Genomic DNA, 14,196 nt, shown 5'->3' with positions numbered 1-14,196 from the left:
GACTCAATCCCGGGACTCCAGAATCACGCCCTGGGCTAAAGGCAGGCGCTAAACTGCTGAGCCACCCAGGGATCCCCGATATTACTTTTTTTTTTAAAAAAAGATTTTATTTATTCATGAGAGACACACACACAGAGAGGCAGAGACATAGGCAGAGAGAAAAGCAGGATCCATGCAGGGAGCCCAATGTGGGACTTGATCCCGGGACTCCAGGATTACTCCCTGGGCTGAATGCAGCCGCTTAATCGCTGAGCCACCCAGAGGTCCCTAGATATTACTTTAAAATTAAAAGAATAAATATTCAGGAAGTAGAGGCAGTGGTTGTGCAGAGTACCAGGGAAAGGAAAAGCATAATCTCTCTTGAAGAGTCAGGCAAAGATTTTCATCCAGGTAAAAGAGACCTAAGACAGTTGGAGATAGGAAGTACTAAGCTAATGAGAGGAATGGGGACTGTCTTGTGGGAAAGATACTGCACAAAAAAGCAGGAAGGAAGGGACAGCACAGGAGCACAGGCTGGGAATATGCCTCTTTCTGTGAAGCTGCAAGCTTGAAGGTCTGAAATGTTGAAGAGTTGGGGACCATATGCACACAGGACATGGTGAGACAGATGCAAAGGAACGTGTATGGCATCAGAGAGGTAGAGACCAGAGGAATTCCTAGGGCTGTGGCTGACGGAATTCCATACCCTCTGTTCTTGAAGTAGGGCACTATTTTTTTTTTTTTAATTCCCCAGTAGATGTGTATACATTACTGGGTTTGTGACCATTCTCCTCCAAGGGTCAGCTGGGCAATCTCTGGGTGGCAGTGCCATCTATGCTGATCTCAAAAGGCAGGATGAACAGTCAGCAGGTATATAGGTCTGCACGATGCTGCCTCTTCCTCCCTCACTGATTCATTTAAGAAGGACGTATTCAGCCCAATTGGAGACACACTGGTGCCCACCCTTTCCTCAGAGGCCCACTCACTAGAGTGGGGAAAAGAACCGACAGATTCCTAACCCACAGGCCAGTCCCCTTCAGAGTCTTTATTTACTTTGCCCTCTCCCTAGGCTCTCTGTTCTCATTCAGGGGTCCAGCCCAAACTGACTCTGGAGGTTTCCCTGAACGGCAGAAGTTTCATGTCCCCAGCATCCCCACCTTTCTCTGCTGAGAAAGGGTGCTTAGGCTTCTGGGAAGGGCTAGGGGAGGTGATAATGTCTGACTTTCCCTCCAAAGATAACAACACAGCTGCCAAATTGGCGGGAGGCCTCCTGCTCCCCTTTCAGAGGGACTGTCAGCAGGGTGGGGAAAGGGCTGGAGAAATTGGATAGTGGAAAAATGGACATGAAATTGGGGGGGGGGGATGTCACATATCATTGATGCCAGCTGCCTCCATGGTTCACCCTCTTCAGATCGAGGCCTCTGAGAATACTGAGGGAGGGCCTGGTGCCTTTAGTGGGGAGAGTCCATTCCCTTCTTTCTTTTCTTTATCTTCCTGCCCAGATGCCCAAATATCGTTCCTAGTTCCCTGGAGAGAAAAGACCCCTCACCCTGCCCGAGGCGCAGGGCTGCCGCCCATCTGCTGGGGAGAAAGGAGAGGCAGAGTCTTTCCCAGGAGATCCTGGAGATTCAACTGGAAGACCCGGTGCTCCCAGGAAGACCCGTCTACCCGTCTACTTAGAAGGCATTTCGGTTTACACGGGTAACAGGCAGACTGGAGCTGAGCACCAGAGTGGGCTGGGGTCTAGGGGGACGGCTGGCACAGCAGGGCGGGGTCCTTCGGCTACCACGTGTCCAAGACAGGCTGAGCGGCTCATCCGTGCCCACCCGCCGCAGAATGGTAGGAACCCCCCCTCCCTGCGCCCAGTCTCACCGGCTCCGAGGCGCCAGGGCCCCCCCGGGGCCGGGGCGGGCCGGGGAAGGTAATGTAATTCCGACCCAGCTAACCCGATTATGGCGGCCTGCACCGGGCCGGGCGGCGGCGGGGGCGGGTCTAAGGCGCAGGGGCCCGCCGGGTCCGGGTCCCATCCCGGGAAGGACGCGGAGTTCACACACTCCCAGCTCCAGGGTCCCCGGCCGGAGGTCACAGGGTCATTGAGCGCCTCCAGTCTTGCCCCACCTCCCATCCCTGACACACTCCAGGCACAGTTTCTGGAGTTTGGGTGGGGAGAAGCGTCTGCGGGAAAATGAGGCGGCTGAGACCGCCGGAGGCTTCATTGAGGACCCACGTGTCGCCGGAGGCGATTTTGTCCTCCCGCCGTTGAGGGGGGAAATGTGTGAGAACTGACTTTCTAGGCGTAGAGTGGAGGCGCAGAGCCCCGCGCTGGTGGCCCCCGTGGGGAGCGCAACGCCAGCCCCGAGCTCTCATCCGCCTTAGTCTTAGTCTGGGCTGAGCCAGTGCTCCGCTTCACACCGATTTCAGAAAATCAAAATTCTAAGAAATACAAGTACTGGCGTTCCCGGAAGGAGGAGGTAGGGACCCCCGGGAGAGGCCGGGAGGCGCACCGGGACCGCGGGCCCAGACTCGGCCAGAGTCGTTTGTCCCCCGCCCTAGCCCACCAGACGCGCCCTGCTGCCGCCTTCCCACACCTGTCCTCTTCCCGGGCCTCCAGCTCGCCGGCGCCGCTCCCAACCGCTTCCCATCGCAGCCAGGAAGCCACAACGAGATTTGGTCTTCGAGGACACTTAGGCAGGGGCCACAACGAATCTGGGAGTCGGCAGGCAGGACCCATCGCGAGGCGAAAAGTGGGGGCTCTGGGAGGAGGCACCTGTGAGGAAGCCGGCGAGGCCGAGGAAGCCCAAAGGCGGAGGCCGGCGAGGATGGAGTTGCTGTGCGCATCTCGCCTGACTCAGCGCGCCGCGGCCCAGGCTCTGGCCCCTCCCGTGCGGAGCCCGGTTTCCAACACCCTTGCCACCTCCCCCCTTACCCCCACCGTCCCCGCCCGCCAGTCGTCCCCGCGTTTGGCGCAAACAGGCGTCTCTTTCCCTTTAACGGGCCCGGCCCCGCCCCTGCCCTACCCCCAACCCCCACTGCCCACCCAGCGCTGATCTGTCAGTCACTGCCCCATCCCCAGCCGGCCAACCCTCTCCACCTCGGACTCGGGCAGAGGCCCCGGCAGCCCAGCGTCCATCCGCGCCTCAGCGACAGCAAGGGCGCTCCTGGGGTCCCCGCCGGTCGCGCTCCCCCGGGATGCGAGTCCCTGCGCCGACGCCCGGCAGAGGCCGGCACGGGCGCGGCTACTCCCCGTGCACAGGGATGAAGCTGTCCCGGGGGCCCCGGCGACCCGCAGCGCCCAGCCCCGCGGGCCCCTGAGGCCGCCGCCCCGAGCGCTCCGCTCCTGGGCTCCCAGAGTTGCCTGGGGCGCCCTTCCCAACCGCCAAACCTCCAGTGGTCCTCCTTAGACCCGGACCCATGGAGCCGGCGGTCCTGGCCTCGCACAACCTCCCGCACCACGAGCCAATCAGCTTTGGCATCGATCAGATCCTGAGCTGCCCGGAACCCCCCGGGAGCGGCCTAGGCCCGGGTCGCGCAGGCCAGGGCCATGGGGAGAGTGCGGCGTTCTCGGGTGGATTTCACGGAACCTCAAGCTACGGTCCCGCGGGTTCGCTGGCCCCGCTACCTGGCAGCTCCGGCATGGGCCCCGGCGGCGTGATCCGCGTCCCGGCGCATCGCCCGATGCCGGTGCCGCCGCCCGCGGGAGGCGCGCCTGCGGTGCCTGGACCCTCGGGCTTGGGCGGAGCCGGGGGCCTAGCGGGACTCACCTTCCCTTGGATGGACAGCGGCCGCCGCTTTGCCAAGGACCGACTCACGGGTGAGGTTGCCCGACCCTCCAGCGTCCTGCCCCACATTGACCCCTTTTCCTCATCTTGATCCTTCTGCTCCAACTCAAGTTCCCCGTACGCTCCCCGCCGGGATCATCCCAGGGGATGCTCCCCCAACATGTATCTCTTGGTCCTGATGCTGAGAGAGGCAATGGGGAGAGAGCTGCCGTCGAGGTCCGCGCCCTCCTTTGCAGTCTACTGTCCACATTGCGGGTAGGGCAGGGTGAAGTTCCGGGGGCCGTCTCTTCCTCACCCAAGGGGGAGGGCCATATCTTCCGAGGCCCTTTCTTGTCTGGAGGCCTTTGCTGATGCGGGGCCGGGGCCGGGCCCGAGCTTGGGGCACCTAAAAGCGCCGCCCTGAAAGCCCTGCCCTGTTCTTTCTTCCTTTAGCCGCACTCTCGCCCTTCTCCGGGACACGCCGCATCGGCCACCCCTACCAAAACCGGACCCCCCCGAAGCGGAAGAAGCCGCGCACGTCCTTCTCCCGCTCGCAGGTGCTGGAGCTGGAGCGGCGCTTCCTGCGCCAGAAGTACTTGGCCTCCGCCGAGAGGGCAGCGCTGGCCAAGGCCCTGCGCATGACCGACGCTCAAGTCAAGACTTGGTTCCAGAACCGGCGCACCAAGTGGCGGTGAGGCTCGGGGCGCGCGAGGGTTCGCGGATGGCGTCGAGTGGCGGCGCGGCCCAGCGCGGGGCGGGTGAGGAACGGCGGGCGGGGGGGGGGGCGGGGGGACGACGAGGCGCGGGGCGGGCGAGGGCCGGCCTCGCTGACCCCGAGTCTCCGCTCGCCCAGGCGCCAGACGGCAGAGGAGCGCGAGGCGGAGCGGCACCGCGCGGGCCGGCTGCTCCTGCACCTGCAGCAGGATGCCCTGCCGCGGCCTCTGCGGCCGCCGCTGCCCCCAGACCCGCTCTGCCTGCACAACTCGTCGCTCTTCGCGCTGCAGAACCTGCAGCCCTGGGCCGAGGACAACAAGGTGGCTTCCGTGTCCGGGCTCGCCTCGGTGGTGTGAGCGACTGCTGCCCGACCGGCCGAGAGCTCTCTAACGGACCGAGGCGCCGCGCGGAGCGCCGGGCCCGGGACCACGGAGCGCGCGGCCGACCACGCCGCGGTCCCGTGGTAGCGCAGCTTGTGAGGAGGAGCTGGCTTTGAGGCTGTCGTCGAGGGTTTCTCGGCCACCGCGGGCCCCTGGGCTGGCGTTGCGAGGTTGCGCCGCGCCTTTAGACGTGGCCTTTCCCGCCATTTCCCACTAAACTGCGGTCGCACGGCGGCTGGAACCTGCGGAGTCGAGGAGGCGGGACTAGCAGTATGGTAGCCAATGAGGTGAGGGGAGGGGGCGCACTGGCCAATGGGAGCTGCGCTCCTGAGGACTCTGGATTCTTCGGGGGTGGGTTGGAGCCGGGGTTCTGGACCCACAGAGCCGGCTAAAGGTGGTGCTGGGATGGGATGGCGGCAGCTCCCACTGCCGGGGTCTGTACCAAACGTGGGACGGAAGGAAGACACCAGTGAGGGCGGAATAATGGAAGAGGTGCTGGAGGGCAAGAGTCTGACTGTGACAGGAACCAGAGAGTTATCCACACTGGGCATCTCTTTCTTCAATTGTAAAATAATCGCTAAGGATACCTTTCTGACTTTCAACCTCATGTTGTCAGTGTGTGTTCAACCTGCTAACTCCTTGAGCCGCACAACGCACTTGGGCGGCAGGCAAGACGGGTATTTATACGCCTGATGAAAGAGAAAATCTAGGAACACTAATCTGGCTCTGGTCTCCCCTGGGGACAGAGAGGGGAAAGGGGGAAACAGTGGATAAAATTAATGGGCCCAACGGAGTTAGGGCTAGCAGAATATGGCAAATAACTGGGAATATTTAAGAAGAATCAACGATAATTCCAAGGTTGGAAATGTAGAGGATCAGGAGATCAATGGTGTTGTGGATAATGAAGGAAAAATTGAAAGATCGGGGCAAGATCACTACAGGCAAAACTGAATGCTAGATCTAAAGGGAATACATTCTGGAAAAGTGCTTTCGGGGGAGGTTGGTTGACATCTGCATAGAAGTGGAGATAGAGGGCATCCCTGGGTGGCTCAGCGGTTTGGTGCCTGCCTTTGGTCCAGGGTGTGATCCTGGAGTCCCGTATCAGGTCCCGTATGGGGCTCCTGGCGTGGAGCCTGCTTTTCCCTCTGCCTGTGTCTCTGCCTTTCTTTCTCTCTGTGTCTCTATGAATAAATAGATAAAATCTTAAAAAAAAAAAAAAGTGGAGATAGATGGAATGATGAGAACAGATAGACTCTCCAAGGAAAGAAACTCTGAGAAGGAAAGCAGCATTCTAAGGATTAAATCTTTCTTTTCACCAATTTCTTTTTTTTTTCTTTTAAGATTTTATTTATTTACTCATGAGACACACACACACACACACACACACACACACACACACACACACGGGCAGAGACACAGGCAGAGGAAGAAGCAGGCTCCATGTAGGGGACTGGATCCTGGGTCTTCAGGATCAGCCTGATGTGGGACTCCACCACAGGACCTGAAGGCAGACATTCAGCTGCTGAGCCACCCAGGTGCCCCCAAAATTAGTATTTTAAATGAAGAAAAGGGAAAGGAGTACCCAGCTGGAAAGAAAGGAAAGCATGATGTCCCCAAGGTTATTAGAAAAGCTTCAGCATGCTGGTGGGCCAGGGGCTGCTGGGAAGCTTGTTGGTGGAAAGTTGAGAGTTTGGGGATGGCTGCAATAGCCTTGAGGTATTGCAGGAGTGGATCTAAGTTGTATGTGGGGGAAAAAAGGGAAGATTTTGTCTGATTTCTTATAGCATTCTCATTCTTCCTCCTCCGTTGGCGGGAGTAAGATAGAGGGAAGTGATCTTTGGGCAAGGTCAGAGACCAACTATAGTCAAACTACACATTTTTCTGGGTTAGTGTCACCTAGGTTAGTCATACCGCAAAGGCTCGACCACAGATGGGAACCAGGCAAGAGCATTTTGCTGGAGGAGCTGGTAGATACTGTGTCATATCTAATTCCTGGATGTTGTATATGCTGCTGCAGAACCAAACTCAAATTTGGCACCATAGGGAAAGACCTTTTATAAATCAAAACGAAGCACACAGAGTCGGGTTTGGTATGAGCTGGGGGTTTAGGGGGCATATCAGTCATTCTCTAATAAATAGAACAAGGCTAAGGAAAGGGTTCAACCTTATGTATCCTGTGGCTTATCCAATTTCCTCTATTTTCAGTCCACCATTTCTTGAGACTCAGTCAGGTTCCAGGATTTACATTGGATCCTAACCTTTGGCCTTCTAAATCTGGCTGGCTGCCTTGGTGCTAGCCTGAGGGAGGATCTAATGCTTTGAGATGAGCTCAGTTCCATTCCTTAGGCAGGTCACTGCAGGACACAGGCATCTCCAAACTCTTGGGTGGAGGGTGATTCACTCTCTATTGAAGAATCTGTCGTTTCTTCTCTCAGCTCATTCAAGAGGTCTCTGCTCTCACTGGGAGGCAAGTTACTCAGGAAGTAGGGAGGGGCCAACTCTACCAGCCTGACAGAAAGAGTCACAGTTAGATGATTTCTGGAATCCTCTCTTATAATGCAGATTTTTAAACTTCTTCCCATCCCTTCCACAAAACCTGTCCCCTCAAATCACTTGTCACTACAAAGCACTAAGATAATCCTCTTCTCCTCAAGGCTCTCTAACTCCCCATCTATAATTATAGCCCCAAGAGGAGGAATGGGCAGTCTAAGAGGGGGTGTCAGGGAACTCACATCTGTGGTTGAATCTCAGAAACAATGGAAAGGCAGTTGTCTTTGGAAATGGAGAAACTGTGGTAAAGCACCCAGGGCGGAGATCTGGCCGGAGACCTGCGGCTTCGGTAGCAGCAGTACGGGGAGAGCTGGGCTACATGCTTATGTGTCAGGAGCAGGTAATTTCCAGTTCCATCTGTGTCTCGGGCCACCTCATTGAAAAATATAGTGAAAGAGTAAGTAAAGGACAAGAGAAAGATAGTAGAAAAGAGAAAAAGGGATCTGAGAAAGAATTAGGAAGGGTGGTGTGAGTATTAAAAGTAAAGAATCATCTCTAGGTTAGAACCCCTATCATTTGGCCTGCACCCCAACACCACCTCAAAGGAAAAGTTTCTTCTGGTTCTAAAAAAATCCTTTGAAGGATCACCTGGACCATAATTTCAGAGGTGGCATATCAATTTTTGATCCTTCTGCTTTCTGCTCCTTTTATGACCTTCACCCCAACTCTTTCCCCTAACCTTAAGGAAGTATCCTGACACCAGTGCTTTCTGAAGGTCTCTGCGATTCTGCTCAGAGCCAAAGGCTGGCTGGGACAAGGGAAGCTCAATTTGTTGCATGAGTTCTAGGAGTTCGCCTCGAAGTTTCTGGGCTTGGCACAGTGCTGCCCAGTTTAACCCCCGAGCCTGGCACCAAGCCTCGTCTGCTCCACCTAAAAGAGGAAAGGGAACAGCTGCAGCTACAGAGAGACCCCCAAGAGAACTCAGTCCTTAGCCAAAGGGACTCCTCCTGGGCATAGAGATCTGCCAGCTGGTTGCACACTACTTCCCCTCTTTGAAAATCTGGGATTTTATAAGAAGATGCAGAGTGGGCTACTCACTCTGTATAAAGGCTTCATACACCTGGATCAGAGAACTGTGGTCGCCATCCGCGTGTTCCAGGGCCCGACGCAAGGCAGCTTCTTCTGCAGAGAGTGGAGGATGGGTAAATCCAGGAGCAGCTGGAAGCAGAAGAGAGGAAGGTCATTTTGGGGAATGAGAAATGATAGCAGTACAGAAGAGAGGGTGAAAAGGCAGGAAGTGTCACTCTGGGAAATTTATTCAAAAGCCATGGATAACTTCTAGGTGCTTTGCACTTTATTAGACTTTGAAGATAAATAAATGAAAGTCTCTGCCCTCAAGTAGCTTAGAGTCTGGTGGGAGACATAAGCAAACTTGATCAGCACAACAGGTGTGTGGGCCAATATTTGAAGTTTGATTAGGAATTACTTCTCAGTAGAGAAGGGGCAGAGAGAATCTGAACTGTGGACATGGCAAGGAACAAAAATTAGTAGCATGGCCTGTTTGGAGAACTGCAAGCATGTAGTAAGGCTGGATGTGTTGTGCCAATGAGTTCACATTCTGTCTAGAAGATAAAGGATAGCTGTTGAAGGAGAGTTTTGAAGGAAGAGAGTCCAAATGTTTAAAGAAGCTTACTTGACAAGTTAGGAGGCTAAAGGAATCCAGGCTGAGTGGTGGTGAGGGTCTAACGTTGGCATGGAGAGCAAGTATGGAACAAACAGATGAATTAAAAAAACATTTAGGAGATTAAAGAAAGAACCTGGAGAAAGATCAGTCTAGAATGATGGTAGTGGAGCTGCAGAGACGATTGTATGATTTTGTGATGGTGGTAAGGAAATAGTTTAAGCAAGTGGTTGAGTTCTGTTCTGGACTGGGGTCCTGAAGACAATTCTGATAATGTCCATCAGGAATCAGATATATAAATCTAAGATTCAGAAGAATGATATTGGCAAGGGATACAAGGCTTGGAAATTTTAAGTGTAAAGATGGTACTTGAGGCTATGGGTGGGTGTGCATGAATTTGCTCAGAAAGTTCAAGGAATGAGAAGACAAAAGGGGCAAGGATGGAACTCAGAGGTCTGATTTACAGTGGATGAGTGGAGGACACAGTGCCAGGCGAGAGATGAAGAGAACAGAAGAACAGCCAGGGAAGTGGAATGAAAACCTGGAGGAGGGAGTCAGAGAGGTTTAGGGAGGGGATGGTTTCAAGGTGGGAGTGGTTGGCATTTTCAAGTGTCAGAAGGTCATAAAGAATAAGGACTCAGAAGTGTTCAGCAGGTTCAGCCTTGGGTCTGTTGGTCCGGTAGGTCAGTCGGTCAGGGTGGGCATAATGGTGGGGGGGAGGTCACTACGGAGCTGGGAGATTTGTCAGTGTTGTTGCGGGCCCGAGGCTGGTAAGGAGTGGGTGGGAACACACTGGACAGACTGGGATAGAGGTGATTCTGTCGAGCTGTAGGGGAGTAGAGGGGTGGAGGGAGAGGGCTGTAGAGCTTTAGTAATAACAGGACAGATTTGAGAATGTTGGAGGCAAGAACCGGCGTTGGGAAAAGGCTATCAGGACAGGAGAGGGGTAAGTGTGTAAAGCTGTTTTTTGGGGAACTGTAAGGTCTCTTTAGGGAAAGAGCTAGCCTTTGGAGCGCCAGAACACCTGAAAGGGCTGGGAAGGACTGAAGTAGCCACATGTAGATACAGAGAGAGGAGTGATTAATACCAGTGAGCATGGCGGCAAGGGTGAGCATCTCATCCACACAGTCAAATTCGCAGGAGGCCAGCAGGGCTTTGGCCAACTCAGGGGGCAGGGGGAACTCTGATAGGATGACTCCCAGGTCTGACAGGTTCCCATCATCATCCAGAGCTGCCAGATAGTCTAAGTCTTCCAGGGCCTGCATCAGTGCTTCTGGAGCTGGTGAGGAAATAGCTGCTAGGACAGGAAGTCTCAGAGCCTGGAGGTCGTCAGGAGGCAGGACTTGGGCAGGACAGGGGCTCACCAGGCCGGTCCAAGAAGTGACACTCCCCTGGCTCTGCAATCTGTCTCCTCTTTAAAAGTAACACCATGGGGCTCAGATTCTCTTCACATACCCTGGGTGGGGGCAGTGGGGGCGCCTCTAGTTCTAGGAAGGACTCAGGATATAGGCAGATGCAGGACCCTGAGGGGAGAAAGAGCTGGGAAAGATCCTGTAGATTTCTTGGGGTTTGCGTGTGGTGACTCTTCCTGTTTGATCTCAGTAAGGCCAAATGCTCTTACCTGGTGGGATTCCTCTTGCCCGTAGTCTTCTTGCCTCTGCCTGACACCTGCTGATTGGTCTCAACACTTGGGATTCTGCTCGGATCTGAGGATTGTACACCTGTCACCGCCCCCCAACCAAGGCCAAGACAGATCAGAGTGGGCCACTTCTATCTTTAGCCCACTTATCCCCCCCATCTCTCTCACTCACACTTCGAAGCTCCAGTCCTGAGTCAATGACATGTCGGATAGAAGGGAGGGAGAAGGAGAAGTCAGCCAGCCAGTGAGTGACCACGACCTTTCGGGCACCCAAGTCTATGTCCTCGTATGCAGCCTGAACAGCTGGACCATGTCCTGGGTGAAGGGGCAGCACTCGTGGTGGAGGCCCTCTGAGAGCCAAGGGCTCCACCTCTCTGGACAAGGATTCACAGCACTGCAAAATTTCCTGAAGGGAGGGGTGGGGCATTATGGCAATTCTCACCTTTTTTTGGTGACAAACCCCTTTGAAAAACTGATGAGAGCTAGGGCTTTTCACTCTGAAAAAATGCATACTCCCATGAAGTTATTATAATTTCAGGAATTGACTGAGCCACAGTCTCTGCATTAGATGGATTCAAAAAAGGGTAGACCTCTTTACCCTGAAATCTTTGAGTTTTTCCTAAGGATTCCAGCATAGTAAATACTACAACTCCAATGTTCCGAACAAGCATTGCTCCAACTCCCCCAGGAAAGGAAGGTGGCATACATGGGAACCTCCTTCTGCAGCCCATTTTTACCTCCTCACTGGGCAGGTATACTAGCACATCTCCTGGAGCCTCCTTCGCACACAATTCAAGCACAGCTTGGCAGGCAGCTTCCACTCGATCAGTAGGGACAATGTCCCTGTATACAGGAGTGGGACATGCGCCAGGCCCTCTGGGTACATGCACGATAGTTGGATTGCCCCAGAAGGCTTGGAGCTTAGGTTCAAGGGCAGGGTCAGTAACCACAACCACTCTGGAGTCTCCTGGAAGATTTCCCAGCTTGGCATTTCGCAGTAGCCCCTGGAGCAAATCTGAGGCCACTGACCGCTCTTGAGCCTCATCCAGCACCAGCACGCCCCAGGCTCCAGTGCCCCGGGTTGAGGCCACCTCCTGTAGAAGCAGCCTGTCCCAGCAAAACCTGTTGACATTGGCAGTGGGTAGAGGAGTCAGTGTGGACACTGAACATCTCTAGAAGTCCAGGGGAACATCTTCTCATAGGGCCTAGGTTTTAGATTTTTCTGATTTCAGGTCAGAAAAAGACTGTGAACCCGTATTGAGACCCACGACCTTAATGATGACACTTTTTTTCACAAGCTATACTCCAGCTGGGAAAGTGAGACTCATGATGAGGGTGAGGTGGACTATCTAAGGTCCCTGGCTGGGTTTAAGGGCTTAATTCAGCCTGTGTCATGTGTGATCTAAAGCTGGGCTGAGGGAGGGTTTGGTGAGATGTCAGAGGACTGGGCTTGTTTTCTATTGGGTAAGGGAAATTAGACTTGGGTCAGGCCTGCAAGAGGCCTCACCTGAGCAGGGTGTCTGGCCCAGTGCAGTCCTCCTGGGGAATGCTATATCCAACCTCTTGACCCAGGGTTAGGTCCATCTCATCAGCAACCCGCACGGCCAGGCTCAGGGCTGCCAGAGGGTAGGGCTGAGTGACAGTTACTCGGCCTTCCTTGAACCCCCTGGCCAGTGCAAACTCTGCACACCACTGAGGAATCTGGGATAGGAATAGGAAAGGACAGTCAGCGAGATGCAGGACTTCAGTCAGAAGGGCAGGGGGAGCTGTGGCCATTCTCATGTGGGGAGTCCCCTGGTCCTTCACCAGCCACCCTGGGATCAGTCTAACCGGTCACCCTTTGACCACTCCCCTATAACCCCATGCAGCCCAATCCCCACCTTGCCCTTGGAAGGACCAGTTCTCTGGTCCCTCCCTTTGTCTACTCCCAGAATCTCCCCCACCTGGGTGCTCTTGCCAGAGCCAGGCTCTCCAGACACCAGCACCACTCCACTGGGGCTACTCTCCAATTGCTCCAAGAAGATAAAGCGAGTAGCCCAGATGGGTAAGGCTCGGCGCTGTTCAAGCAGCTCGTAGTAGCGGGAAGAGAAGGGGAGCCCATCAAAGGGGTTCACAGCCAATTCAGACTCCCCGGGGCTTGGGCCAGACTCCTCTGCCAGCCCAAGAAGCTGAGAGGCCATGGTAGCTGACTGGCAGTACCTACAGAAGGCAGGGCAGTGATTAAGGCCTCGTATTAAATGACTGACACCAACTTCCCACCCTCAATCCCTAACTTGTACCCTCAGGTGGTAATGCGCTGGGGTCCATCCTTCCCAGCATTTCTTGGCTGCAGGAAACAGTGGAGACATGAGTCTGAAGGTAAGGGACTATCAAAAGTGGACTATTAACCTGTAGTCAGGTAGTAAAAATCCTATGGCTAACACAGGGGGCGTCTAGGGCAGCAGGAATTACGGTAACCCATGGAAAGGTCCCGAGGGGAAATTGATAAAGAGATAAAGACTAAGAGGAAAGGAGGAGGAACCTGAAAGCAGGGCCACAAGGATTCTGGAGTCAAACCTGCTTGCAGCTCTGAGACGTGTCAGGATGGCAGCCAGGTCCAGACCTATCCAGCCAGTCACCACGGACCCAGACACACCCAGACCCAAGAAAAGTACAAAGGTAAATTCCGGCTCCACCCCTCCACCACAGGCCTTGGCTGAAACAGGAATTCTCAAGACTGGTTTGGGGGTGGGGCCATTTGCTCCACCTTATTTAATCGGCCAGAAGCCTATGGAAAACAGGTTCCAGACATTCCAAGGAGCATGTGTACTCTATACACAATGTACATAGCGCTTGTTAGTGAAAGGCATTTTGGGACTTGTAGTTTTGCAGCTGTTTCTTCAACAAAGCTGGGCTGAACACTGGTGCCGCTGGTCTTCGGTTCAGTTACACTTCCATGATATCACTTATCTCTTGACACGAAGGCATGATTTCAACCACTTCTCACAAACCCACAAGGAGACTCCCAACCCTGTTCCCCCCATCCAAGGGAAAAGGAACCTGCTCAGTGGGTTTTTGAGACCCAGAGAGGCAACAGAGACCTTGAGTGAAAACCCTGAATTTAATGTGATTTTGGGGGGAGCCCCATCCCTCCCTTTTTACCACCCACCCTTCCAGCCAGTTGTAAGTGGGGTGAGGGCTGCCCCCAGCCTCCGTCCTGCGGCTCTGGGTGCCATCCTGTGCTCAGTCAGCCTCCTGGGCCTGTCTCTCTCTGAATCTCCTGCGAGACATAGGAAGAAGACAGTGTATGGGCTTTGCCCTATTAGCCCTTTAATTAGCTCTCTTCTCCAACCTGCCCCTTCCTACCCACTGTCCTCTAAGCCCCTCACCTTCTTGCATATTCATAGAGTGCCTGCTTTCGCTCCTGTAGGCTCTCCTGCCGGGCCCAAGAGGACTTGGCAAATGTGAGGGCTGTGGGCTGAGGGGTCACCGGGCCAGAGCTGGGGAACTGAGGTGATCACAATGTCAGAGGGCTTGCGAAGTCATCATCATTAAACACGCATCGAATGCCTACTT

General features: G+C 54.6%; 3 protein-coding genes across 6 annotated transcripts in view; 1 reads left to right on the top strand and 2 right to left on the bottom strand.

Moving 5' to 3' along the window:
• Positions 1-3,376: 3,376 nt before the first annotated feature.
• TLX2 (T cell leukemia homeobox 2) lies at positions 3,377-5,433 on the top strand. The gene is made up of 3 exons (XM_025453672.3): positions 3,377-3,790; positions 4,191-4,428; positions 4,591-5,433. The coding sequence occupies exons 1-3, from the start codon at positions 3,391-3,393 to the stop codon at positions 4,805-4,807; spliced, it is 855 nt and encodes a 284-aa protein (XP_025309457.1). The 5' UTR covers positions 3,377-3,390; the 3' UTR covers positions 4,808-5,433.
• A 1,428-nt stretch (positions 5,434-6,861) lies between these two features.
• DQX1 (DEAQ-box RNA dependent ATPase 1) lies at positions 6,862-13,312 on the bottom strand. Of its 4 annotated transcripts, none has more exons than XM_025453688.3 (12): positions 13,198-13,312; positions 12,585-12,840; positions 12,149-12,342; positions 11,379-11,763; positions 10,814-11,047; positions 10,624-10,723; positions 10,367-10,525; positions 10,090-10,281; positions 8,420-8,539; positions 8,061-8,251; positions 7,564-7,754; positions 6,862-7,339 (listed from the first exon to the last, which is right to left on the bottom strand). In XM_025453688.3, the coding sequence occupies exons 2-12, from the start codon at positions 12,819-12,821 to the stop codon at positions 7,183-7,185; spliced, it is 2,160 nt and encodes a 719-aa protein (XP_025309473.1). In that variant the 5' UTR covers positions 12,822-12,840; positions 13,198-13,312; the 3' UTR covers positions 6,862-7,182. The 4 variants fall into 4 exon arrangements, with proteins under 4 accessions (XP_025309473.1, XP_035556976.1, XP_025309474.1 ...); XM_035701083.1 differs by having other exon boundaries at positions 13,163-13,262; XM_025453689.3 differs by having other exon boundaries at positions 12,921-13,217.
• A 46-nt stretch (positions 13,313-13,358) lies between these two features.
• AUP1 (AUP1 lipid droplet regulating VLDL assembly factor) overlaps positions 13,359-14,196 on the bottom strand; it is a 3,550-nt gene continuing 2,712 nt past the window's right edge. The window contains 2 exon segments of the mRNA XM_025453703.3: positions 13,359-13,900; positions 14,010-14,128. Coding sequence (XP_025309488.2) covers positions 13,864-13,900; positions 14,010-14,128 — 156 coding nt within the window. The 3' untranslated portion in view covers positions 13,359-13,863.

Source organism: Canis lupus, chromosome 17 (assembly GCF_003254725.2).
Source record: "Canis lupus dingo isolate Sandy chromosome 17, ASM325472v2, whole genome shotgun sequence".
NCBI classification, from domain to species: domain Eukaryota; kingdom Metazoa; phylum Chordata; class Mammalia; order Carnivora; family Canidae; genus Canis; species Canis lupus.
Note: the sequence above shows the minus strand (reverse complement) of the source record. Positions and strands in the feature narration are given on the sequence as shown.